The 24,175-nt window shown below is 38.5% G+C and overlaps 4 protein-coding genes and 1 long non-coding RNA gene across 8 annotated transcripts; 2 read left to right on the top strand and 3 right to left on the bottom strand.

Annotated features, from left to right (window-relative positions):
- Nucleotides 1-451: 451 nt before the first annotated feature.
- On the top strand, nt 452-3,760 carry LOC112554559 (keratinocyte-associated protein 2-like). Its single transcript, XM_025222373.1, has 5 exons — nt 452-567; nt 1,031-1,185; nt 2,023-2,086; nt 2,974-3,040; nt 3,548-3,760. The coding sequence occupies exons 1-5, from the start codon at nt 477-479 to the stop codon at nt 3,654-3,656; spliced, it is 486 nt and encodes a 161-aa protein (XP_025078158.1). The 5' UTR covers nt 452-476; the 3' UTR covers nt 3,657-3,760.
- A 509-nt stretch (nt 3,761-4,269) lies between these two features.
- Nucleotides 4,270-8,813, bottom strand: LOC112554558 (DNA repair protein complementing XP-A cells homolog). The gene is made up of 7 exons (XM_025222372.1): nt 8,671-8,813; nt 7,982-8,150; nt 7,023-7,126; nt 6,421-6,532; nt 5,524-5,689; nt 5,076-5,193; nt 4,270-4,927 (listed from the first exon to the last, which is right to left on the bottom strand). The coding sequence occupies exons 1-7, from the start codon at nt 8,681-8,683 to the stop codon at nt 4,776-4,778; spliced, it is 834 nt and encodes a 277-aa protein (XP_025078157.1). The 5' UTR covers nt 8,684-8,813; the 3' UTR covers nt 4,270-4,775.
- Nucleotides 8,814-9,055: 242 nt separating this feature from the next.
- LOC112554533 lies at nt 9,056-14,917 on the top strand. 2 transcript variants are annotated; one of them, XM_025222333.1, is made up of 11 exons: nt 9,056-9,311; nt 9,670-9,822; nt 10,125-10,221; nt 10,535-10,593; nt 10,979-11,071; nt 11,339-11,536; nt 11,955-12,119; nt 12,560-12,686; nt 13,287-13,435; nt 13,706-13,805; nt 14,008-14,917. In XM_025222333.1, the coding sequence occupies exons 1-11, from the start codon at nt 9,087-9,089 to the stop codon at nt 14,130-14,132; spliced, it is 1,491 nt and encodes a 496-aa protein (XP_025078118.1). In that variant the 5' UTR covers nt 9,056-9,086; the 3' UTR covers nt 14,133-14,917. The 2 variants fall into 2 exon arrangements, with proteins under 2 accessions (XP_025078118.1, XP_025078119.1); XM_025222334.1 differs by lacking the exons at nt 13,706-13,805; nt 14,008-14,917 and having other exon boundaries at nt 13,118-13,411.
- A 93-nt stretch (nt 14,918-15,010) lies between these two features.
- On the bottom strand, nt 15,011-19,542 carry LOC112554534. The gene is made up of 4 exons (XM_025222335.1): nt 19,049-19,542; nt 18,231-18,464; nt 17,334-17,480; nt 15,011-16,660 (listed from the first exon to the last, which is right to left on the bottom strand). The coding sequence occupies exons 2-4, from the start codon at nt 18,436-18,438 to the stop codon at nt 16,404-16,406; spliced, it is 612 nt and encodes a 203-aa protein (XP_025078120.1). The 5' UTR covers nt 18,439-18,464; nt 19,049-19,542; the 3' UTR covers nt 15,011-16,403.
- Nucleotides 19,543-21,402: 1,860 nt separating this feature from the next.
- On the bottom strand, nt 21,403-24,029 carry LOC112554119. 3 transcript variants are annotated; one of them, XR_003097205.1, is made up of 3 exons: nt 23,615-23,832; nt 22,938-23,109; nt 21,403-22,713 (listed from the first exon to the last, which is right to left on the bottom strand). It is a non-coding gene; the product is annotated as an uncharacterized LOC112554119 (long non-coding RNA). The 3 variants fall into 3 exon arrangements; XR_003097204.1 differs by having other exon boundaries at nt 23,654-23,832; XR_003097203.1 differs by lacking the exon at nt 23,615-23,832 and adding an exon at nt 23,840-24,029 and having other exon boundaries at nt 21,404-22,713.
- Nucleotides 24,030-24,175: the final 146 nt, after the last annotated feature.

The raw sequence follows: 24,175 nt of genomic DNA, 5'->3' as shown, positions 1-24,175 counted from the left end.
TCCGATGGAGGGGTGTGGTTGCGGCCCCTTAATATTCTCCACTGGGGGCGACTATATATATATACACCAAGAAGAATATAATTACTACAAAGCAAAAGCACTACCCAAAAACAAAGGGGAATTTTTATTATGTGTAGAAAGATGGGAGTTCATGCCTTGTCTAACAGAATTGTTTTTACTAATGAATAAGTAACAGGTGGTATATTCTCATTTTTTCCCATGGTTACATGTGCGTTTACCTTGGGTGGGAGGCCTCTACGTAAAAGCGATCATAAGTTTCGACTTTCGATGTTTTGGGAGTCATGCTTTAAACTGACATAATTATATTGAGAGAGAGCAGAATTATAGAAAAAGAGATAATCACGCTTATAACTAATTTAACGTTATACTAAAAGTCACAGTAAGACATAATGACGACAGTGTATGTACGAAAACCAGACTCGATAGGGTATAGGTCGTGACCTCTATTAGGGCGCATGCGCGGTGACCCAAAGCGGAAACTACGTGTAGCCGACTGGCACAGAGCGACGACGCTGATTTCCTTACACGTCGAAACTTTAAAAATGGGTACGAATGCCAGATATGAGCTATTTACATACCGGGATATATTTTATTAACGGTTCTTTTTGGTATATTTGCTTTACTTATTCATTTTAAAAATCACCAGAAGTAGAAAAATTCTTTGCAGACAAAATAAAAAAATATTACAGTGGTGAATCAAATGAGTACGGTATACTACAAGTTGTATAATTGCAAAGAAGTTCAATGTTCTTATTACAGTCTTAGTAATAATGACACTGCCTTTAAGAAGTTCATTTTCTCATTGACTAGTAGCACATTTGTGACTTGTCTGTGCATGTGCTGTGAGGGCTATCTGCATTGCATTTGGATGTCGAAGTGGGTGGGTTGGGAAAATAGTGTAAGAACGATAATCTCGCCAAAGACAGATTTATTTTATTCATAAATTAAGTTATGATCACTCTTCACTTTAATTTATACCTTTGGTAAACACTGTAATCTTTGTCTACAGCTTTAGCTACAGCTACTTCCAGTATGGTGTCACTGACACTAGCCATTGTCTTGTTTGCTGTTCAACAAATCTTCCGGCAACAGATAGCAGGCACTGAATACATGACCATAGCTGGTGGCTTTCTTGGGTCAATAATATTTATTCTTCTGCTGACTGTATCCTTGAAACATATTGCTAATCTGTCAGTGGGGTTTGGAGAGGTGGTGTGGTCATGATTGTGCATGCACTGATGCAGTCTCACTCATGTGCTTCAGGGGTATTTGTATGTATTTACAACCAGTACATTTTATTTGCTGCCCATGCTAGCATAAATTTAAAAGGCTTCAATGAAATAATGATTATGCAAATTTTGTTAATATCTTTATTACTGTACTCCTAAGGCGGCTTGTGTTGTCCTCTGTGCCATACATTAGAAAAGAGAACTTCAGTAGGCACGCATTCTCCTCTTCATGCTCCACCGTTTGCAATTTTTGCCTGTTTGAACCATGGCTACATTTGAAATCTTTAAATCTGGTTTCAAAACCCAGCTTTTTAAAGAAAAAAAATCTTACACAAAGAAGCATTTTATTTCACTCACTTTTCAGTTCTTAGTTAATGTTTGCCATGGTATCATCCATTTGTTGATGCATGTGTTTCTTTTATGGTTGACTGTCGGTTTGCTAGTAGTCTTGTATATACAATGCATTGATCTTACATCCTCATGGGAAAATGCACTTTACTAATTCTACTTTGACTTGTCTTTCTATTGATGCAAAGATTACAAAATAATCACAACTAGGGATAGTGAATGTGACTGTTAAATTGAGGAGTTGGATTACTTATATGACAATAATTTTCATCGACAATAGTCAGTTTTTTTAAAAAAATCATCAGACATGTTCTTTTGTTAAAATTATTAGTTTATTCTGCTTGTAGGTGTGCTTTTAAAATCAGAAATTTTTTTTTTTAAATCATGTGTAACGTGTTTCATAACCCTCCTTGACATGCAACAGTTTGTTTCAAACTTGGAGCAAGTTCTTTTTTTCAAAGGATTCCAATCTAAATTGTTTCCTGAAGGTAAGTGTTCATTGCTAGGAATAGAATGGAGTATTCTTATATAAAATGTGTCCAAAACTTAACAATAAGTAGTTTGTGTCTGAGTTACTTTAAAAACTTATATAGATTACAGGAACTTAAAAAAAAAGGTGATCATAGGCTCAAAAAAAATTAGTGGAAGAAAAGTTAGCAAAGAATATAAAAACCTGAGATTGTTCTTTGTATTCTAAAGTTTTTTGGTTTTGATTTTTTTAAAAGGTTCATTTGTATGTTACTACTTGTGAAATTTTGGCACGTATGTGCCAAGTTTAGACTGAACAAATATATCTTCAATCTAAGCAAAGTGCTTAAAACTAAAAAGCATTACAGTGTTCCCTCGTTTATCGCGGGGGATAGGTGCTATGATCAGCCGCGATAAACGAATTTCCGCGAAGTAGGGACATACATGCAATAATAATATATACACGTAAAACAATATCATGTGAGTGTAAAGTAATATAGTAATCATGGTATTAATGCAAATTAGTGTAAAAAAATTATAACTTTACTCAGAGAAACCCAAAAAACTGATGCGAACTGGCTGCGAGATGGGAGATAACAATCATGGCTCGTCGCTTACGCATAGCAATGGATTTCTGTTACACAATTATTTCTTTCTTTCTATCTACAAAATAACCATGGTATTTTAATAGAAATACTAATATAGCTACATTTTTCGACTTTTTCCTGTTGAAATATCTATGGTATTTTGTAGAACGATAATTCCCAGCGCGGAAATATCGATCTGATACTTCACTCAAAAAAAAAACGCGAAGTAGTGAATCCGCGATAGATGAACCGCGATAGATGAACCGCGAAGTAGCGAGGGAACACTGTATACTTATCAGGTCTCCATCTGTTTGTTTTAGTTATCGGCTGTCTGCTAGCTGCGATGTTTGCATCAGGGCTGGTACACAGGGTTTGTGTTACAACATGGTATGTATAAAATGCTTGTCTTCAGTTTTACTGCAGTTTTTCAATACATTTCCTTTACTTCTGATGCCCATGTAATGTCTTCAAAGTTTCTCTGCAGCTAAATTTAAAATTGTTTTCTTGCACGTAACTATTGAGAAAGTTGTGTTAGCAGCGAAGAATTTAGTTAATCATCATTTTCCTTCCAGCAAAAACAATTTCCACCGAAAAAAAGATTTATTTCTCAGCAGTCACATGAATTTTTCTGCCATTCATTTCTCATAGACTGTAAAAACGTAAGGACAATAAACCAGAGAAATGAGGGAGTACAACAAAGAAAGGCATATAGCTGTACTTATTTCCTTAAGTTTTCAGGCTATTTAGTGGGGCTTAATCATCTGTTACATCTATTCATGCCTCTTCGAAATATAACCTTTTTTTTTTTAAATCAAATAAAAAGACACGAATGGTATAAATTAGACATTTTAGGACATCAGCACATGAATGAAAATCTTATCATGTGTCTTTCAGCTTCATCTTCTCCATTGTGGCACTGTACTACATCAACAGAATTTCTCAGGTAAAATATGCGCCTCCAGTTACTGTAGCTTCTACGGCAGCTAGCAAGAAGAAGAAGTAAAAGAGGACCATCGTCTTACAACTTTACAAGACTGAATGCAATCAGAATCATGTGCATTGTATTTTCCACATAATACCTATGAATAAATGTTACCAGTTTTCATGTATTTGAATTTGTATGGATGCATGTGTGTACATGCATGCACACGTCAGCATTGCCTTTTTTCCACACTTTTGCTTGTGTGATTAAACCACACCCCCAAAACAGAACTTCTCCTTGCCTTTAGTCGCAGTTTAGCTTTTTTTCTTCCACTTTAGTGAAATGAGGCTATATTTATGGCAAGGTAGCAGCACTGTAAACAGACGTTATGTGCAGAGAAAGAAGAACATGCCCAAAACACTTGTATATGAACTCTAGTTCCACAGGATCTACCCAACTATATCACTTTGTCACCGTTGTGCTGGGTAGTCGGGATAAACAACTTGCTCTTCTTTTATCCAACTGGTATATGGTCATGCAAAGGATTATGAGGAGAGTACATCCTTGGAAGACTATGGCAGGGTGAGAAGATCTGCACTGTGGTTATTACAATGAGACGAGAGGATCAGCACAGATCTTCCACATAAAACAAAGGTCTCTAGCTTTCCATGAAAAGAGAATGCAAAGTATCATAGGAAGCTGTTGAATAAAGAATTTATTGGGATATTTGACATGTTCTAGCTAAACCCCAGTGTTATCTATGCTGTTACCCACCCTTTCACTTGATTTACATGATCATTTTACAAACTATAGATAGTTGCTACTACTATATCTTATTTTCAAAACTGCTTGACATTTTTTTAACAAGGAATAATTTCATGGGCAATAAAAGATTGCAGATATGGGAATCTGGCTTCTATAATATATATAAATTGGATTTAGGTCAAAGCTATAAAGTATAAATGTATGACGTCATAAAAAATGAATTCTGCAGTATATAAAACATTTATTGAACACATTTCCTTCCCAGGTACAATAGAAAGTTCTTGAGCAGAATTTTCAAATAGCTGCAAGTCTCTTTGCGGATTAGCAGCAAACACTAATGCCCTAATGAGTTCAGCATCATTACTGCACATTCAGCGACTTCTCTCCCAGATATTGCTGTAGGCACCAAGGACCAAAATGCTCATCAATTCTTTGTTACATCTTCTCATATGTCATCACATGACCACAGGTTGTGCACGTTTTTGAATATTCATCATCATCATCATTGTAAGTTTCTTCACCATATACATGTTCATGGCCAGTCATCTCTTTTCTCCATAAGCTGCTGCGTACAGCCATCCTGAGCGCTGATAAAGAAAAAACAGGCAAACATTTCAGTGAAAACTGTTGTTTCTGATGACAAAGATGTACCATTCATAAAAATTACTCACATATTTATGTCATTAATTCAATAATGAATAAAGAAATGACAGGATACTTCTGTCTCATCTCTACCTTTCACCCTCTTGTCGAATTTCTTTTGCTTGGCTTTTTCTTTATTAGCAGTCCGCTGATCTCTTGCTTCCTCTAGTTTCTCTTCATCTCCCCACACTTCAACTGCACGTGCCTGAACCTTGAGCATCATAGCAAGTAAGAGCAATAACAGTATTTTCAGTCAAAATTCAACTCTGCACCCGCATATCAACAAAGTCAGTACCTAGACCTAGATGAATACTTGACCAAATTAAACAGTAGTCAGGACAACAGTTCTGTTCTTAGAACACTTCCCATCATTATTTACCAGGCAGAGAGAAGTCAGCATCATATGTCTTGATCTTGTAAAATCTTGCTGTCCGCATCACAAAAAAGCCTCTTGAGCAACAATTCTTCCTAACGGACTGTCACACATGATCTTTTCACAGAACATTAGAACACTTTACTGTATTAGAAATCTACTTGTTACCTGTAATTCAAGGTAAAGCCTCATCTCTCCCCATCGTGGATTGTGAGGGTTCTTCCTGAGAATGAACTTAAGTGGAGGCTCTCTAACATCAAAGTCGGCATCCTTCAGTAAATACTTGTTTTTGGCATCTGTCTTTGTGATCAGTTCATACTTCTCCTTATTCTCCCTGCAGCCCAAAAAATTCTTCACTTGGGAGTTTTCTTTTTTCGCTTAGGTGATTAACTAACACATTTTAAGTTACTGTACAGTTAACTATGGGCTGATGGTGTATGCAGCTGTACCAAGCTAAGTGAATGTAACAGGTTCCAGTAAATAAGATGAGCAGCATATTTAGGATGGGCCCTGTTTCCACGATCCCATTATACCTTATTCTGGAATATCTTTATTAGCTGACCTACTTGTCCTCACACTTTCTATCATCTTTATATCTACCAACTGATGATATCAGGACAACATATTATAAAAATAGCCCCATGGAAATAAAAAATGACATTGACAACAATTATGCTGGCTGCACATCTTACCTCCCCTGGTAAGCTGCTGTACACAGCAAGGCCTGAACATTTGTATTAGGAAATATTCTGCCTATAATTTACTCTGATTTAGTTTACCTCAAAAGGTCTGAACATTTTTAAAAGAGGAAACTGTTCTATGATATAAGCTTAAAGGCATAATTTATTTCCTACAATTCATCTTCTGTCACTGGTGCTAGCTGATGACCAGCTATGTTGGCCTGTCAGTATTTCTGGGGAACTGGATAGATGCAGCTGCTAACAAGGTTAATACAACTGAAGACAAGCAAATATGAATTATTGTTGCTGGTAATAACACATAAAGTCTAATGTTACTTCTTTTCTTTATCGCAACTAATTTCTAAATGATGATGATGATGCTCACCTGCAAAGGTCACATACAAAAGCATCAAAATGATTGTGAAGATAAGACTCCAGGAACTCCTTTCCACAGTCTTCACACAACAGCCTCTCTGAGATCTGTGGAATAATGGGTCCTAGAAATAATGGACATCAGTAACATAAATTTGAAAATTTCTGTATAAACACTTTTCTGGAAATCAGTAAAATAATCTGCCTCATTACTTCAACCTGAATAGGATATTTATTTATTTTATAATAAAAACGCCATGAGGTTGTTCTTGGAAACCATGGATGGCTGTGTAAATTTTGCCATAACAATGCTGTAAATGCACCCACGGTAATATGTAATTTCTTCCTTTTTCAGCTTAGAAACCCAGACCTACAATACCCTTTAACGATTACAACTGCTAAAAACAAATCTGTTTAAAAAAAATCAATGCTGTTTGTTTGGGATTTGTTTTAACATATCCTGTCAGTCATACAAAGCAGACACAGCTGCTGAGTCACTAAAATGTTTTAACATCACTCTGTAAATTCTACACTTTTCATCAGATCTGAAAATCTTGCAAAAATAAAACATCATGTAACAATATCTTGAGTGTTGATCAGTTTCAACTTACTTACCCAAAGGATGCTTGATTTCTCTTTGAATCTGGTCTTCTTCATCCTCCTCTATAAAGAATCCTGCTCCAGTATCGATAGTGCGGGGTGGAGCTTTCACTTTATGCCTGAAAGAAGATGCTATGTCACCTGTATGACAGAAGTTACAAGACTGCTAGACTATAACTTAAAGCCTACAAACATGGCAGACGTATTCACATATTATATCACCATGTACTGATCAGGCTGCTCAAATGACATTTTCTCCAGTTAATGTCTCTTTTATCATAGAAAATGATACTACGGATGAATAATTATAAAGACCCTTAAGATCAAAGATGCTGTTGCTTACGTGACAAAATTATATTTTGCACTTTTTTCTTAGAATATCAATACGCATGAACTAGGCAACACTAACGCCTCTTAAATATAACAGTTCCCTCTTCAGCAAGCACAAACAGATAATGAATATTACAAATAATGCAAAAAATAAAAATTTGAGACAATCCTTTGTACTTTCTGATCCATTACTAGCTTTTAGACTATATGTTTTAATTTCTATGAAAAAAAGAACACAGCCTTAAGTTTCACACATGATACACATTGCAACTTCTTCAAAATATATTTTCGGGTGATCCAAGGATAAGGGATTAATCAAAAGTCGTATAGCTAAAAACCTAGTTGTGATCCATCACACTTTTTGAAGACTGGCTAACGGAATGTCAGGTTTTGATTATGGTATTCTGTAATGGTTGAGTGGGTTTCCCCCACTTCCAACTCACTTTTTTCTTTTGCTGTCTTGTATATTATTTTACATTTCATCATCACATCATCACAGATTATTTTTAATTTTATTGTTTTTATTGTTACACTGCTTTATAGCAAAAGAAAATTTTCCATTTCAATATGTTATGATGGATTATTTAATGAAAAAGTATTATTAAACAGTGCATATTATATCAATTTTTTGTTTAATCACCAACCTATCTTTGTCTTGACCGTAAGGATGGTTTGCAAGTCGTGCCTGTTTAAGCAGAATAGCTTTCTGCCGGTTGCGTTCTACACGAGCTCTCTGTGCATCTGTCATTTTCTCTTCTCTCTTTTCCTCAGCAGCTGATGAAACTGTTTTTGAGTCTTGAACATTTTCAACTTCTAAAAAAATAAAATTTTCCTTCAGAAATTCAAGAGTAACAAAGACATTCAATGCATTTAATTTGGTTATTATATTTATGCCTATTTACAAATCAACACCCAAACTGAAAAGCACAAAAAAATATGAGGATGTACCATTCTAGTTTTAATAGGTATGACTTTTTTCTGTCATACCTATATAGTCATTAAAAAAAACTCAAGGGGAAAATGTGGATTAAATTTCGGGATACGTTATAGCCAATATGTTTTTAAGTACATGTACTATGTGCATCAATATTCCTTCCTTGATGAATCTCATTTAGTTCATCGCGGAACGGGAAACGATCGCTTACTAAATTCTGTTTGCCTTAGTGCTACCTTTCATGAATATTTTAAGCCCGTTTATAGTCACCACAATTAAAGCCCCCGCTCCCATCTCTCTGTGTGCTCCCTTCTCTCCCTCTGTCGGAATACTCATCGTCTTATGAGTACAGTTTTTATACAGTAAGAATTACAATATTAAATAGGTTCTGCGCTCAACCTTGTAAGGACATCAGAAATATCAGGACACAGTTGACTGAAGTAATCGTTTGCTCAGATGAAGTAGCTGATAGGCAAACTCTAGAATAACACCACTGTTATGCAACAACAGTTTTTGTATTAAGAGTTCTCTCCCTTATCTATTAAAATTTGTCAGCAAAATCTGAGACAAAGTGTAAATGACACCGCTACACCAGGAAATATACTTCTAATATAGTTGTTTATCTTTACCCTTTTTATTTTTCTAATTACTTTTTGTATTAGTTATGTAGCGTTCGTCGAGGAATATACTAAAAATAAAAAACTTTTTGATTGGCCACTATTTTAAGAAATCACTGAGTGATATATTTAGTAGTGGTGGTTTCCTGGTTAAAAGCAGACGACAGGTGAGGGAAAGAACCATTCCAAAACAAAACAATGTCGTGCCATAAGATAGATGTTTACGTGAAGATTCCAACAGGCAGAAATGCCAAGTATCTGATGATGTCGCACGATACAATAGAGAAACTGTGTGCAAAGATTGCAGAAGAAGAAAAAGTCAAAGTCAATCAAGTAAAATTGAAATACCAAGGAAAAATTCTCAACGAGAAACATTCGATGTCATACCTTGGAGTTCGTCCGGAAACAATATTAAAGGCCGAGGTAAGTTTTGTTTACGCTTACTTAAATGTTTATCTTCAAGGTAAGTTTAACTCAATCTCTTGAGCTGAAGACAAATGTCATCATAGTAGGATCTTACTATTATAGAGAAAAGTCTGTTTTTAATAAAGGTAAAGGCATGTATTATCTTTCTTCCAGTTTGAGAATGTCTACTCTCTTTTTCCACTAATCTTTAAACTCTCTTTCGTTCTTTTTTTTTTCAATCTTTATTTTCCTTCCCTACATCCTTCTATATCTGTCTTATAGAAGGGTATGCATTAAATGAATTTTCATTTTACCTTCAGTTAAAAGATTAATGTTCGTTTCTTGCTGGATAACATATGTGTTTATTTCCTTTCAGATCCTGGTGCCTCGTGATATAAAGTTGGTGGTTTCATTGCCAAAAGGCCTAGGAGAGAAGACCATAAACACAACCAATTTGGAAACCGTCAGCTCTGTTATTAACACAATAGCAGAAGAGATTGAAGAACACAGCTCTCGTATATCATTAAAAGTACTGATTTTTATCCCCCCTCCCCTCCCCTTCTTTCGTTATTTAGTCAAACTTCTCACTTTAAAATTGGCAAATTATTCGTTCAATCTGATTTGGACTAGTCTTATTGTCCGGTGGCTATACTCTTTAATGAAAAATGAAAGGTTGTCCTACGACCCTTTTCAGGCCGTTGGGGAATGAGGTGTTATGAGAACTCAACTGTCCTCGGGGCCAGCTTTACGTAAATACCACTACTACTGCTATCTAAATCGTATCTGATTAATAAATACAAGCATTTTACTTGATTCTGACATATTTTGCAGTACGATGGAAGAGAGGTCAGAGGTCATACGCTGCTGGAAGCAGGACTTGCAGATGGATCTGCGCTGGATGTGCAACTCAGGGAAGCAGAAAAGAAAGGTAAAGTATTGAAATATCTACAAAGCCTCATGTTTGAGTTTACTTGGAATAATAGCTTGAAATCTGAGATCGCTCTGAATAATGTGCGATCCTCATAGCAAGACAGATTAACTACCCGTAGTGAATATGAATGTATGTTCTCTGGACTTGGTACTTGAAAATGTTGATTTTTTTTGGAAAAGTTCTTTTGGCCTAGCATGTTTTTTTTTATAACTGCTCGGCGAAACTAGTGGAGCGTATACAACATAAAGGATTAGAAACTTTACACTCAAGATGCTACGACACAAACGTTCGCAGATTTCTCGTGTTGCAGGTTCTCCCGATGGGGCGACTACAGTGGACGAATCGGAGGTTGATAATGCAGATTTACAGGTAATACTTTGTCTAAATTATTGCAAAGTTATATGTCATCATTTCATTGAATAATCTGTGAAATATGTTTGTCAACAACTGTATTTGACTAACTTAATTGCCTTTAAGATTTTTCATCCCATTTTATCGGTTTGAAATTGCTTGCTTGTATTATTTAAGTATTTTTGTTGTTTTAATTTTAGTTTGTTATGTTTTCTTTAACAATGAAGTCATTTCCTTGAAGAATCAGTAATATATTGTTTAGTTTGTCTGGTGTGTCTTTCCTACGCGGATTTCGGATGCTGTTTTTGTTCCCGCCATTGATCTCAGCCCTTGTCCCTCCACCACCGACTTACCACAGACAAATTTCTTACAATATTGGACAATATTGTCACGACTGTTGCAGGCTATCAAGGACAGTTTTCATGCTGGTGGTCGTCCAGTAGAAGTCGTTTTTTCCTTCGACACGACTGGCAGCATGTACTCTTGTCTGCAAGAGGTTGGTGTTAACTGTGTGCATCTACAGACGCCCTGAAGTTTTGCTTGCCACTACTATTTCAGTGTAATATTATGAATGATTCTCTGAAGTTATCGTGCAGTTTGTTTTGATACATTTCATCTTAACTTTACCTGAAAATAAAAATGTTTCCGACTTTCTTGTGTGCTGCTCCACAGGAGCTTCTGCGCGTGTTGTGATCGATCATACATTCATTTACTGTAGTCTTGTGGTATGACCTGCAGTATTTTTCGGTTGTCCTGGTACCAGGTACGATCCAAACTTCGCGAGTGCTGCACGAGACTCATACAAGACATTCCCAGGATTCGCATCGGCGTCATAGCTCATGGTGACTATTGTGACCAGAGCACTTACGTCATCAAGAGCATCGATCTGACGTCAGACACGCAGGCGTTGGTGAACTTTGTAATGGGCGCTCCCAGTACCAGCGGGGGGGATACACCCGAGGTATTTGGCTAAAGTGTTTTCTGAATACATTATAGGACAGATGTAGTCTAACAGCTCATGATAAATTTTTAAAACTTTTAAGTCTGCCTCAAACCCCACCTCTTTCGAAAATATTTTGCTTAATCCCAAAAAATTGTCTGTTCACCCCTCAATTTACTCTTCTCCGTCAACACAGTTTGTCCAGGTCTGCAACTGTGTCGTGCGGTGTAATTTTTTTTTTTCTTCGTAGTATGGTCGACTGTCGGACTCCTTCGTTCGTTTGTTCGTTCGTGCCTTCGTCCGTTCCTTTCGTTTCTCATAGCTTGCCCCTTCACAAGGAAATGCGTTGTGTGAATTATTTATTACTTAAAATGCCTGCAAATACAAAAAGAGAAGAAAATGTGAGTGACGACTAAAGAGAGGCATTTCCAATGTTCAGTGTTACGAGTGGGTGTTACGCAAAACGCAAAGTTTGGACTGGTCAGAGGAAGCAGCCAAGGCATTGGTGGTCATCGGTGACTGCTTGCCTCATCCCAAAGGACACACCGACCAACAGGTCTTCTGGCGGGATGAACTGGCTCTGCTGTCTGGAATGGGGGTAAAGGTTAGTACTAGGAGGACTGCATAAATATATAATTATGTTTGCCTATTATATATATATAATATTGTCTTCTTTGTCTCTCTCACCTGACTTATTGTTTAGTTGTCTGATGTTTATTTTTTGTTTGTTTTTTAGTCTCCATTTTGTTCCCTATCTTAATTATTTTACTTTTGTCTTTGATTAGATGGGGGTACTTCATGCGCTGCGAACACTTGCTTAATTTGTTTTAACGCTGTACAGTAATGGTAGTAGTAACGGGTTGGAGTGGTCAGGAAAAGGTTTGAGCATGGTTGTGTACCGAAGAAAATTTTAAAAAAAAAACAGAGCAAGTGGAAAATATTATGCTCTCGTAAATTGCATGATTTTAATTATTTTTTGTTTCAGAACATATTCGTACCACCTCAGAATGTATATTTTAAACATAATTTAAAACATGTGAACAGGTGTATGGTGTACAAGCCCTCGATCAGAGGGAGGCTGTTCCATTTTATCAGGAACTTGCCGAGGCTTCTGGAGGCCGGTACTTAAGACTCAGACATTTTGACGTCATCGTTGACATGTTTTTGGCGGGTAAGTTTCCCTTTACTATAAGTTCTCGCAACCACCCCTTTCGCCATCATGCAACATTTCTTTAATTTTGACCATCTAACGTCGCCATATAGCGGGTGCAAGAAAACATTATTATCTGAGGAAGAGAAATCTTTTGTTTTGCAAATAAAAGAAATGTGAAAAGGGACAAAGAATTCACAGGTTAAGAAACATGAAAGTTTTTGACATTTCGTTAGAGATATAGACCCTCTCTATCGTTATGCATAGTGTACGGCCAGCCAGGGCCGCCGAGAACCAGCCCGGGCCCCGGGACAGACGACCTCTCCGGGCCCCTTGTACTTGTAATCGTAAATTATTTTCCCAGTATATAATGTATGTTTACAATTCTAATCTCAATATCTACACTCAAACTCAACTTCTGTATGTGTAATGCTTGGGTGTTCTGTCCTTAGACCTTTCTTTAAAAGAAAAAGAAAAGGAGAAGAAGAAAAAAAAATCCACTGACCAAGGCCGGGCCCCCTTGACAGCCGCGGGCCCGGGTACACTAGACCTCCCTGTCCCCCCCTCTCGTCAGGCCTGCGGCCAGCAGAACAACTGATGTCTTTTCATGTTATAATTCAGTATGCTACCGGGAGGCAGACAACGACAACTTGCAGGCGTTTGTACAGGAAGTCGAAGAAGCCGGAAGAATGACGTCAGAACGCCGGGAACTTTTTCGAGAGCTGGAGCGGCCTTCCAACGCTCAGTCCTCCGTCTTGAACAATCAGCAGGTTAGTATTCTTGCACTGTCTTTTGCAAGTGTGTGTGTGTGTGTGCGCGAGAGAGAGAGTTGTTTGTATCTGGGTTTTTTCCTTGGGGGAAGGGAAATTTGGTATTGTGCATCGCGTATCTCTCGTATTTGTTGGTTTCCATCAGTGAAAAGACCCACGAGCTTGATTATCTTTTTAGCCTTAGCTTATAGTCACAGTATGTCATGTTTATCTCAGTAGTGGCTTTTTTGCTGCCTTACTTCACAGATGACTCGATCTGCTTTGTTACAGAGGTACGTTCAAGCAGAGTGGTGGGATCCTTCCTTAGAAACCAGAGCAAACCCTGTTTACCATTATGACGCAGCACGCGACAAATGGATTCCTATAGAAGGTGAGATATCCGTTCCTCCTTTCCTAGCCCTGGACAACTATTGCAACTCTTCATTTGTAACTGACATTGTCTGACAGCCTTTTGAAGAATTTTTATCACAGAAATACCTTTATATTTAAGGGCATAAATATGTGACAAGGATGGTGACGGAGTTTAAGAGTGTTTACTGAGATGCTAACACGTCTGCCACTCATTCTCGCAGTATTTCGCGCGGAAACCAGAAGTGAAACTTTCCATCACCCAGCGATTCACTCGGTCATCGAGCGGCCTCTCCACAGCTTCCAGCGCAAGACACGTCATGGCAGCAAGCGATGTGCGATTATGTAGTTTATTGACTAAGAATAACAAATAAATGTCAGTGGTGTAGGTTGTGTGGATTACACAAGGGCATAGGCACACACGAGTGCAAGAAGGACTTCACTGGTGTCTTGGAATACGTTTATTGATTACTGCTCCCATTACTTAATGTACACATGTGACGAAAATGGTAGAATTTTCTGTATGTGTGTGAGTATGCAAAAGCGTATTTGAACTAATATAGTTAACTCAGTTTTACCCAATACTGTATACATAGTGTATATAGTGGCGGGCGGGCCGGTCAGAGACAGGAGGCGGGCCGGATCCTGCCCGCGGGCCGGCCTTTGCCCAGGTCGATCTGGTTTAGACTGTCGTTCTAATTTGTGAAACGCTTGCTTTTAACAACAGCTGATGTCTATAAAGGACAATAATTCCTAACCAGAAATATATGACTAAGAACTTTTTTTATTTTACTATTCAATAGTATGTAATGCTATTTTTCCCGTTCGCGGTCGTTTTTGATTTTGCCATTCGCACTGGTAGAATAGAACGTATTGTCATTTGCCAATTATCATCCCCCAGTACATTTTATCCCTACATATCACATCAAGACTAAATGCGCAGCTGCTGTGTCATGTTTATTCACGTGATAATTTTTGCACTTTAAACCTTTACATTTCGCGACTTTCGAAACATTTCTTTGATTTCCTTTTCTCCTCTCGTTGTTTCGCTACATAAAAATATACTTTGAATGAGAATACTTGGTGCTTATAAAGAAATAAGGTGGGGTGGAAGTTGTGACACGGAACAAACACTGTTTCTTCATTCAATGTATGTAGTTATCAGCTTCGTCGAGGCATGACGAAGCATGAAGGAATAAAGCGAAGAAATGATGAAGCATTGTGTTCTTTGCTCGTAGCATAAATTTATTAGAATATATGAAGGCATTGCAATACACAGTTTCGGACACCTACCCTTCTTCACACACACAGCCAATGTTATAGTTCTCGTGAAAATGTGTTTTACCCTAATACGTGCACATGCAATTTCTTACAGAAACAGGCACGCATATGTACACACTCGTATACAAACGGGCACGCACATACGCACGCACACACTAATGTCACATAATTTCAATATAATTTGTATAGATTCATTACACATTTTATGTACAAAGGATGCATCAATAAAACCAGGTAAAAGATATTCAATTATGACACTAATAAGACAGAAGTATAAGCAAGAATTATAAATATATGAGGCTGGAATTTTTTTTTTTTTTTTTTGCCTAAAAATATTTCGGGCTCTACTTTTGACGATAGGGTTCAACTGAATGTTTTTCTCTGCACTGACCGAAAAAGCTCCACCAGTGACATGTAAGTAGATGCTAATTTCCGGTGACATTATAACAGAAACTTAATTTTCAAAGGTATCATATAATAGATGCGAATTTTCTTCTGCATTTGAAAATGACGGAATATCAGATGTTTTTACAAAAGATTACAAGTAGTCAAGTAAAGTATTATGCAAAAAGTTTTCATGAATAAATCGTAAACACCTCTGCTATGTTTTTACAAACTTTTACTATGTAAAGAAAATAATTATCACAGCTTTATTTGTTTTCTATCTTTCTTCCATTACATGTGATCACGCTGGATGGCAGAAAGATTTTAAAATACTTCCAAATACACTCCTATGCTGCCTGTAACGAGTGGTCAGTGTGAGACCCCTGGTCTAGCAGCATGAACTTATCTGGGTCCACCATAGACTGACTCTTACAATGAGTTAGCAAATACAGCGTAAGAACAACATGATAGTAACTCATGCACACGTACATCCACTTCTTTCACCCTCTACACACAATTATATACATCATATATACATAGAGAGAGAAGTGCATAAGAGGCAAAGACACAGAAACATGTTACACAGAATAAATATCACAGCCAAGTAGATTGAGGGAAATTAAACTCTTAACTATTTAGGACAAAAAACAACAGAGTGCATAGGTCCATCAATTTTTCACACATCCTCAAGAGGACAAAAACTGTATGTAAAGAGGACAAGAACTATAGTCCTGTATATGACCTCCAAGAATATGGAACAGAAGGGGAGCAGAAGATAATACATACGCACTATACACTGTAAAATATTCACTTATTTGGACATCTATTTCCTTTCTTTATCTATCTTAGCATCAGTTTAGGAGAATGACTATCTCCCTAGCCTCTATGAGGACAAATTTCAAAAGATTTTGTGAAAATTTCGACTCTGCTGGTAAGGGAACTTACAGGAATTCGTCTACCACCTGTTAACAGCACCACCGCCTTTATAGGAAAGAGGGGTAACCACAGTGCGGCGGTCCGGGGGGGTGTAGGGTGTGATGAGGCCTGACCTGTTGTAGGAATCCATAGGTTCGAACACATCAGGAATGAGCAGTGTTCCGGCGATGAGGATGAGCAGAAATCCGAGAACTGTGAGCCCCATAGAAAAGGAGACGATGAAAGGGCTAGGCAAGGTGACGAGCCATATAATCATCCCACAGATAGAGGTGGCACCTGCAATCAAGTCGAACAAGTCTGACGCTTAGAATGGCAACATGCATAATTCGAGTTTAAAAAAATAAAAACGTTTACACTTCACAGGCAGACAGACAGGAAAAAAAGATTTTAAAAATTCAAACAAAAAGCAGTATGAGTTTCTGAATCGCTCCGGCTTGAAATTTAGGACTGCAAATCAATCGCGTCTATAACGCAGGTATTAGTGAAAGGGAAGCCACTGCATTATTGTTGAGTAAGGGTTATCGTTACTTAACGAAATTATCTGCCACTTGCAGACGTTCGTGTTTTCAGTCTCGTGAATGCAGTAGTCGAAATGCTGATATAGTGGGTCTGCGAATTGTACCACACAATTTCAAACCCGAATGCATCGAAGAAGACTTGGTTGAAGTGTGAAATAGAGAAGACCGTCGTGTCAAATAACTCCTCTCGTCATGAATGAGAGTCCCTTTGTTTTCCTTCACAAAAGAGTTCCTCTTCCTACAACCGACTTTCAGATTTTTCAGACACAATGGTAAGTAAATGCCTCGAGCATAACACACAATTTTGAATGAAAGCAATCCAGAATGTCAATATCTGTAAGTAAATCCAACTTGCCGTTACACTTGACTTTCCCGTAACGAAACAACGAAAAAACCAACGAGCAAAATGAAGAAAAAATGAAATAAAGTACCTGCTATAAAGCACAGGATCATAAGAACAATGGCCACTGACTGTCGGCGAGCGCTGGGGGCAAAGACATAGATGGTCATAAGGATGGCAGTGAAGGCGGCCACACAGAAAGTAATCGTCTCCATCGCCCGCACCGCGTTGAAGTCAGCTGCAAGGATAGAAACATTCAGAGACAACTGCCCCTCCATCATTCTTAATTTTTTTTTAGGGATAAAAGTCAGGAAAAAAAAACATAGTTTCACTCTTCTTCCATGACAAATTTAAACCTAGTGAATAAATTAGTCAGAGGCATTTGATGGCTACTGATAAAGTGTGTGCTCGTGCGACTTTATTTATGTAAGCGCCTTCATCGACATCATCATCATCATCAGTGGAAGTAGTAGTAACGTTGAAACTATCAGGCGTAAAACGTATATAAAAGGAATTAAGGCCGCCATAGCCTGGGGTCGTAGTTTTGAAGCGACAGTAAGTCATTTACCCCTGGGCAAAATGGAGAACTAAAGGAGTCTCGGTTAAAGCGGTGTCCGGGTCCTCCTGACACTTCTTATATTTCTTTACCTTAAGACAACTTTGCCACCGCTTTACACGTAGGGTTCCAGGGATAAAAGAACATCTGCGAGGTCCAGACATCGCTTTATAACTTCGGAAACAAGACGATTGTCTTTGAATGACCCATATTGCCCCAGGGCAACGCCTTACCCTCGCTTCATAGCTAGTTCGAAGCCTCTGTCCCGTGGAAAGAGGCTTTACCCTTCACCTAGCAGACAAAGGTGTCTAGTTTATTTCAGCATATACAAGGTAGGGCTCTGACGTACCACGAGCACAGTGAACCACTTACATTCACTGTTCCTAGAGCCATTAAGCTCACTTATAGGAATTTTTTCAGTTGCTTCCTCACCTGTCACATATTTATCGACTGCATCTTCTGTGCAGACATTATTTTGGCACGTCTTCTGACGCCAGAGCCCGATGAATGTCTGTAGCACGGAACCGGAAGTCTCGTACACCATCCAGTACATGGAGGCCCAGCCAGCAATGTGCAGTGTCATACCGAGGACCATACACCCGAGGGCCAACTTGGCCCAGACACTCGCCGTCCCACACATTGGGTCAGTTGTAAGCCTTGTGTGTCCTTCACAGAACGACAATTATGTTATTAACGTAGGAGTGTCCGTCTTTTTCCATAAATTACAATCGTTTGTTAATTTTTATTTTTATTTCATTTTTTTGTTCGATTTACTTAAACAGATTTTTATTATCTATTCCGTGACAAACAGAATAGAAATTTGGGCTTGTCAAAAGCAACTAAAATGCGCGATCACAACTAAAATCCCATTAAGAATGAAGTACATCATCACAAATAATCGAATCCTCAAAAAAGAACTAATACTTATTTGACATTTCCATATATGGTTCTTGTGTCATTTCTGTTCAATTTTTTTTTTTATTTACTGAAAACGAGAACAGCATTTGTTTCAACATTTTTTTATGTTATTGATATCTGAGTGAATGGCCAACTGTAAGTTTCAGTGAACGTTCGCACGTTTTCTTTCTTTTGAGCCTAGGACTAGGTGCGCGTGAATATATGTGTGTGTGTTTTGTGTTCGGAGTAGAAATAAAGTTATTTCTCTCTGTATCATTCCAACAACTTCAAACAAAACTATACCATTCAATCTTAGCCTTAAACCAAAACCTGGTAAACAAAACGAAACTTACTCCTTCTTGATTGTACCTGCTCCAAGCGCTTGTTTACCGTCAATGTTTCTTCGAGCTTTTTGTCCCGGACTATCCGTCACTCCCTCCTACCAACACCTCTACCACCTGAATTAAACTTGATCAGCACCTCCAAGCACTCTCAGCCTTCACGGACGATCGTAAAACCGTTAAATTAACCGTCGATCACTTCAGTGTCAGGGTATAGTAGTAGTAACTCCCGATATCTCTGCGCTGATTTGGTTACCTAACCCTTTTTCTCACCAGTTCTCTGTGGTGCTTTGCAGCAAAGGTGGAAGACCAGAATCTGTGGTAATATCTTCGTGCTCTACCGCAATGAACCGCTTCGATGACTGTCAATGGTCCGACTAGCTCCTTATCGTTACAGCAATGTACCCTCGGGTCTACTCGACCCTTAAATAAAGAGCTGTGGGCTTGGCTGCCTTAAAAACTGACTTGACCTGTTTACGTTCGATATTAGTTCCGCGGTGCCTATTTTTTAAGACCATATCATAGCTGGCGCAGTGATTTAAAGATCATTTAACGGGTGGGGTGGGGTGTGGATGGTACAAAGCGAATCGTACGCAAGTTGGTGCTCTCTCTTTCTTTCTCTTTCAGCTTGTTTGAGTGATCAGATGGTTTCCATTCCAATGAGCGCTTTTGAATAGTGTGTATATCCCCAGGCCATTCTCGTCTCCATAGAGAGGATAAACAGGTAGACAGGCACTTAGTGCAGCTTGCGAAAGTAAAGGGAGGGGTTACGGTACTTTGCGGAACTTGTCACTGATTTTTTGGAGGTTTCAGGCTCAGGTACTGAAAAAAAGTTAAAGTTAGACGAGTAGAGCTGAAAAGTGAACTGTTTTAGCTTTTTGTTACGACGATAATATAAATGAACACACTGAGAAAAAGCTCAAGCAAAGATCAATCTGTCGCTTTGACATGCTTGGCAGGTAGACAGAAATAAATGCATGCAAAGACACAAGTAGCACACTTATATAAACACACACAAACATGCACGCACGCACGCACTCTCTCAGAGAGAGAAGGAGAAAGAGAGAAAATGAAGTTAAAAGAGAGAGAGAGCAAGAGAGAAAGAAGGAGAAGAAGAGGGAAAATGAAAAGAAAACAAAAGACATAGGAGAAAGAGAAAGAAAGAGGGAGAGTAAAGGATAGCAAGAGAAGGAGCAAGCAAGAGCGACAGAAAGAGAGAAAGATTAACGAGTTCCCACACTTGTTTACGAGGCACAATGGCTGGCTTAGTATTTTTATGTTTACCGTCTCCTTAGAGCACTACTTCACAGACCTGTCAGCTACCTGAATGATTTGGATTGCCTTGTTTAGTGATCTTTTTAAAAGAAAACTTGTTCAAGGTATGCTTGTAGAACTTTCTATAGATCTCCCTTTCCGTCTGGGCTTGTAGTATGTCAGTGTGTCTGTGCGTGTGTTTATATGCTTAGTTGTGCTGGCCTGACGACCGTTCACAATCACAGAACTACCTGTGTATACTATATACTGTTCAGATGTTGCAAAATTCATAAACACACTTTACCTCTGCATGACTTTTGATCTGAATTCATATCATACATAATTTCCTCACCTGGCCTTTGATCTTTAATTCATGCCATACAAACTTTTTGAACAGTTAACCTCTGACGGCACTACTTGTGACCAGGTTCTTTGTGTACAAAGCCTTAATTCTTGCCAAACAGGTTCACAACTTTTGAAGAGAAATATTTATTCATATTTGTAGACCTTACGTTTGTTACTATCCATACATGTCCACCTGGAGAAAAAAAAAAGAAAACGATAAAAACGCAGACTCATACACAAATATTCAGTATCTTGGCTCTGACTAGAGTAGCAGGTAGTGAAGCACCTGTGCTCATTGCTGACATCCCGACACCGATGGCGACCTCAGTAATGTTTTATTCCCGTCGCCATTTTACTTTTTGTCACTCTTCTCGTGTCTGCCACCAAGACACTTCTTCCGTTATCATACCTAATCATATTTGTTTCACAAATCAACTCGTGTCTCTTTCTTATCATTCGAAAAATTATGTTCACTAGCACGCGAACAGCTTAGTGGAAGTCTAGTTACAGAGGTATTTGCGTCAGCCAGATACTTACCTCGATATGCTTGCCTATTCTCAGTGAATATCTGTTCACGCCTTCGTTGATAAAATCAATGTGTGTGTGTGTGTGTGTGTGTGTGTGTGTGTGTGTGTGTGTGTGTGTGTGTGTGTGTGTGTGTGTGTCTGTGTGTGTGCACGTGTGCATAAGAAATGTGAGAGAGTATATTTTCTCTCTCTCACACACACACACATATGTGTGCTAGTGATGTGGAGTCTGTGCAAGTATGTGCGAGTGAAAGAGTTTGTGAGAAAGTACACTTTTGTGTGCGTACATGTGTGTTAGAGAGAGAGAAAAAAAAATAATCGGTTCGTTTGTCTTTGTGTGAAGGAAAGAAGGAGAGGAAAAAAGGGGGATAAGAAGTATTTATAGAAAGGTCACTTTAAGACGCTAGAAAAAATAGTGGCTTATCTTTCATGTTTCTTACTTATGATCGTTGACTTCACGCTCAAAACATCGGTTTCAAATATTTCTCTCTTTTCTTTTCTTTTTTTTTTTTCTTCTTCTCAAACTAATCAACACGGCCACAGTTTGTATAGAGCCTATTCACAGAGCAAGTCCATGTCATACTTGTTTTTCTGTAAACAACACTGACTACTGCAGTGTCTAGTCTACGGGACTACGATATCGAGCGAACCCACCCGTGCGCCCTGAGTGCCTCATCATGACAGGAGTGACATGGTCCCATAAGACAGGAGTGGCATGGTCCCATATAACAGGATATCATGGTCCCGTATGACAGGAGTGTAAACATTTCAATATACTACAGTTTTGAATCATGCAGGTGATGTACTGGATTAAGACATAAGTGGACAAACCATAATTATATTTTTAACGGATTGAGAAATGTGGATACGATGTGTTTTAAGGGAAGCAGCTGCAAGATGTTATATCTGTGATTCATGTTGCACACGCCTCTCGACTATTGAAAAAAGTACAGAATACACCGGCACTCGAACACGTAAGAAAGAAATAAAATCATTCAAATATGCTTGTCACGTGTTTATTAACGTACCATATCTATGTACAGATGGGTATACACACAACATGAAATACAAGCTGCGTGTAAACATAAAGTACTCGTTAAAACGGCGAAGTTGGCAAATAAGTCTATTTGTAGACATGAGCCCTCCAGTGTGCTCGCAAACGCACGCACACACACACACACAACTAAGAATGTTATAATATCACCAAAAGCAGACTAAGATGTTCCTCTACATTCTGTTCTTTCTCTCACACACATTATCATACCATAGCTATGTACAGATGTGTATATACAAGAGATAACATGATAATTGATGTAAATATTCACACACAATGAAAGACTTACATATACGAGCGTCAGACACTTTTCAACATGAAGACAATCATATAAACGCATATATACGAGTATCAGACACTTTGCAACACGAGGCAGAGGAGGACAAACGCGGCTATTGCCATTCGGCATTCCAAGTTCATCGGCAAGAAGAAGATGACCAGGAGGAATATGTTGAAGGTGGCCGCGATGATCCTCACTATATCCATGATGTTGTTCCCTGCACAAACGGACAGAAAAATACACCTTTCATTATCCGAAATATTATCCACAACACCTATAGGGATAAAGAATGCAGCTTTAGAACACATTGCTGACTTCTCTTCGGTGATAAAATTCAATAATTTCAATCCACGCATTTATTTTAAAGCAATGAATTTCTGTTGTTGTTGTTGTTTTTTTTTTTAAGTTCTGATTTATATTTAAGTTGATATATGTTCTTACATGACTTCTGATTCCAAAGTCCCGCTACTCTCTCCAGCACGGAACCGGAAGTCTTATATGCCATCCAGTTCATGTAGGTCCAGCCGACAGTGTGCAGTGTCACGCCGAAAACCAAAGTCACCATGGCCATCTTGGCCCAACAGCTCACCGTCCAACACATTGTTGGTATTGCCTGTGTCAGAGAACGAATAAAATATAATTAAGGTTATAATTTCACGCGCTTGTAAAAGTTCAGCTTAACCCTCTATGGAGACAGATATCCATTCCTGACAGTTTGGCTGAGGAAATGTTCGCTGCGCCAAACGAGTATCGAACCGGCGTGCACCCAAGTTCGTTGTGCGTGTAGGCGTCCGCAAGTGTGTGTGTATGGTGAGGACGGATAGGTGACTGGGTGAGTGTGACATATTTGTTCAGCCACCCCTGTAAATGTTACAATAGCTGGCATGCTTTGTTTTCTCAACAACAACAAAAAATCCCAAACAACTAGAGAATCAACGAGAACAATCGACGTTACGTCGTTTTTATAAAAATCTTTCGCGGCGAATAGTGAGCAAGCGCTCAACCGTTTCAACTGTTTCAGGATATGTGTGTGTGTTTGTTGAGTGTATGCCTGCGTGTAATATAAATACAAGTTTTAGACTCGCCAGTCTATTAATACTCAAGCCATGAACGAATACCTAGTAGGCAAAACGAAACTTGCTTCTTGTCCACCTCACCTTCCAGCGCAACAGAAGTGTCTTGTTCAATCACTTTAAAATCACTCCACTTAATGCCAGCTAACACTGAATTCACTGGAGTTAAGCCTGAGAGGCTCCTCGGTAGCTGTCAGCTCTACCATGAAGTTTAACCAGTATCTATAGTATATTAGTGTCTGTAATATGACAATATAACAAGACACTCACCGTCGACTCACAATGTTTGTCTGGAGTGAAGTCCCTTAGTTCGTACCGGACCAAAAAGGCGCCGCCCACACTCAATGAGCCGACATTTCCGTCAATTTATTGCAATTGTTGACAAATTTTACTATCTTCAGTGATTCGGAGTGCACAAAATCGACTGCGATCTCTTAGTACTGACTTTAGACTGTCAAACCCTTCTCCTATTGACTATCAATCTTCTGTAGACTGTCAGTGCTTCTCTTATTGACTATCATGCTTCTCCTGTTGGTTTCCAGAATTAGCTCTAGTGTCCAGTGAGCCACTTCGATGACAAAGTCCTTAAAGACTCACTAAAATCAG

Source organism: Pomacea canaliculata, linkage group LG13 (genome assembly GCF_003073045.1).
Source record: "Pomacea canaliculata isolate SZHN2017 linkage group LG13, ASM307304v1, whole genome shotgun sequence".
NCBI lineage: Eukaryota > Metazoa > Mollusca > Gastropoda > Architaenioglossa > Ampullariidae > Pomacea > Pomacea canaliculata.
This window is presented reverse-complemented; position numbering and strand designations above follow the sequence as displayed.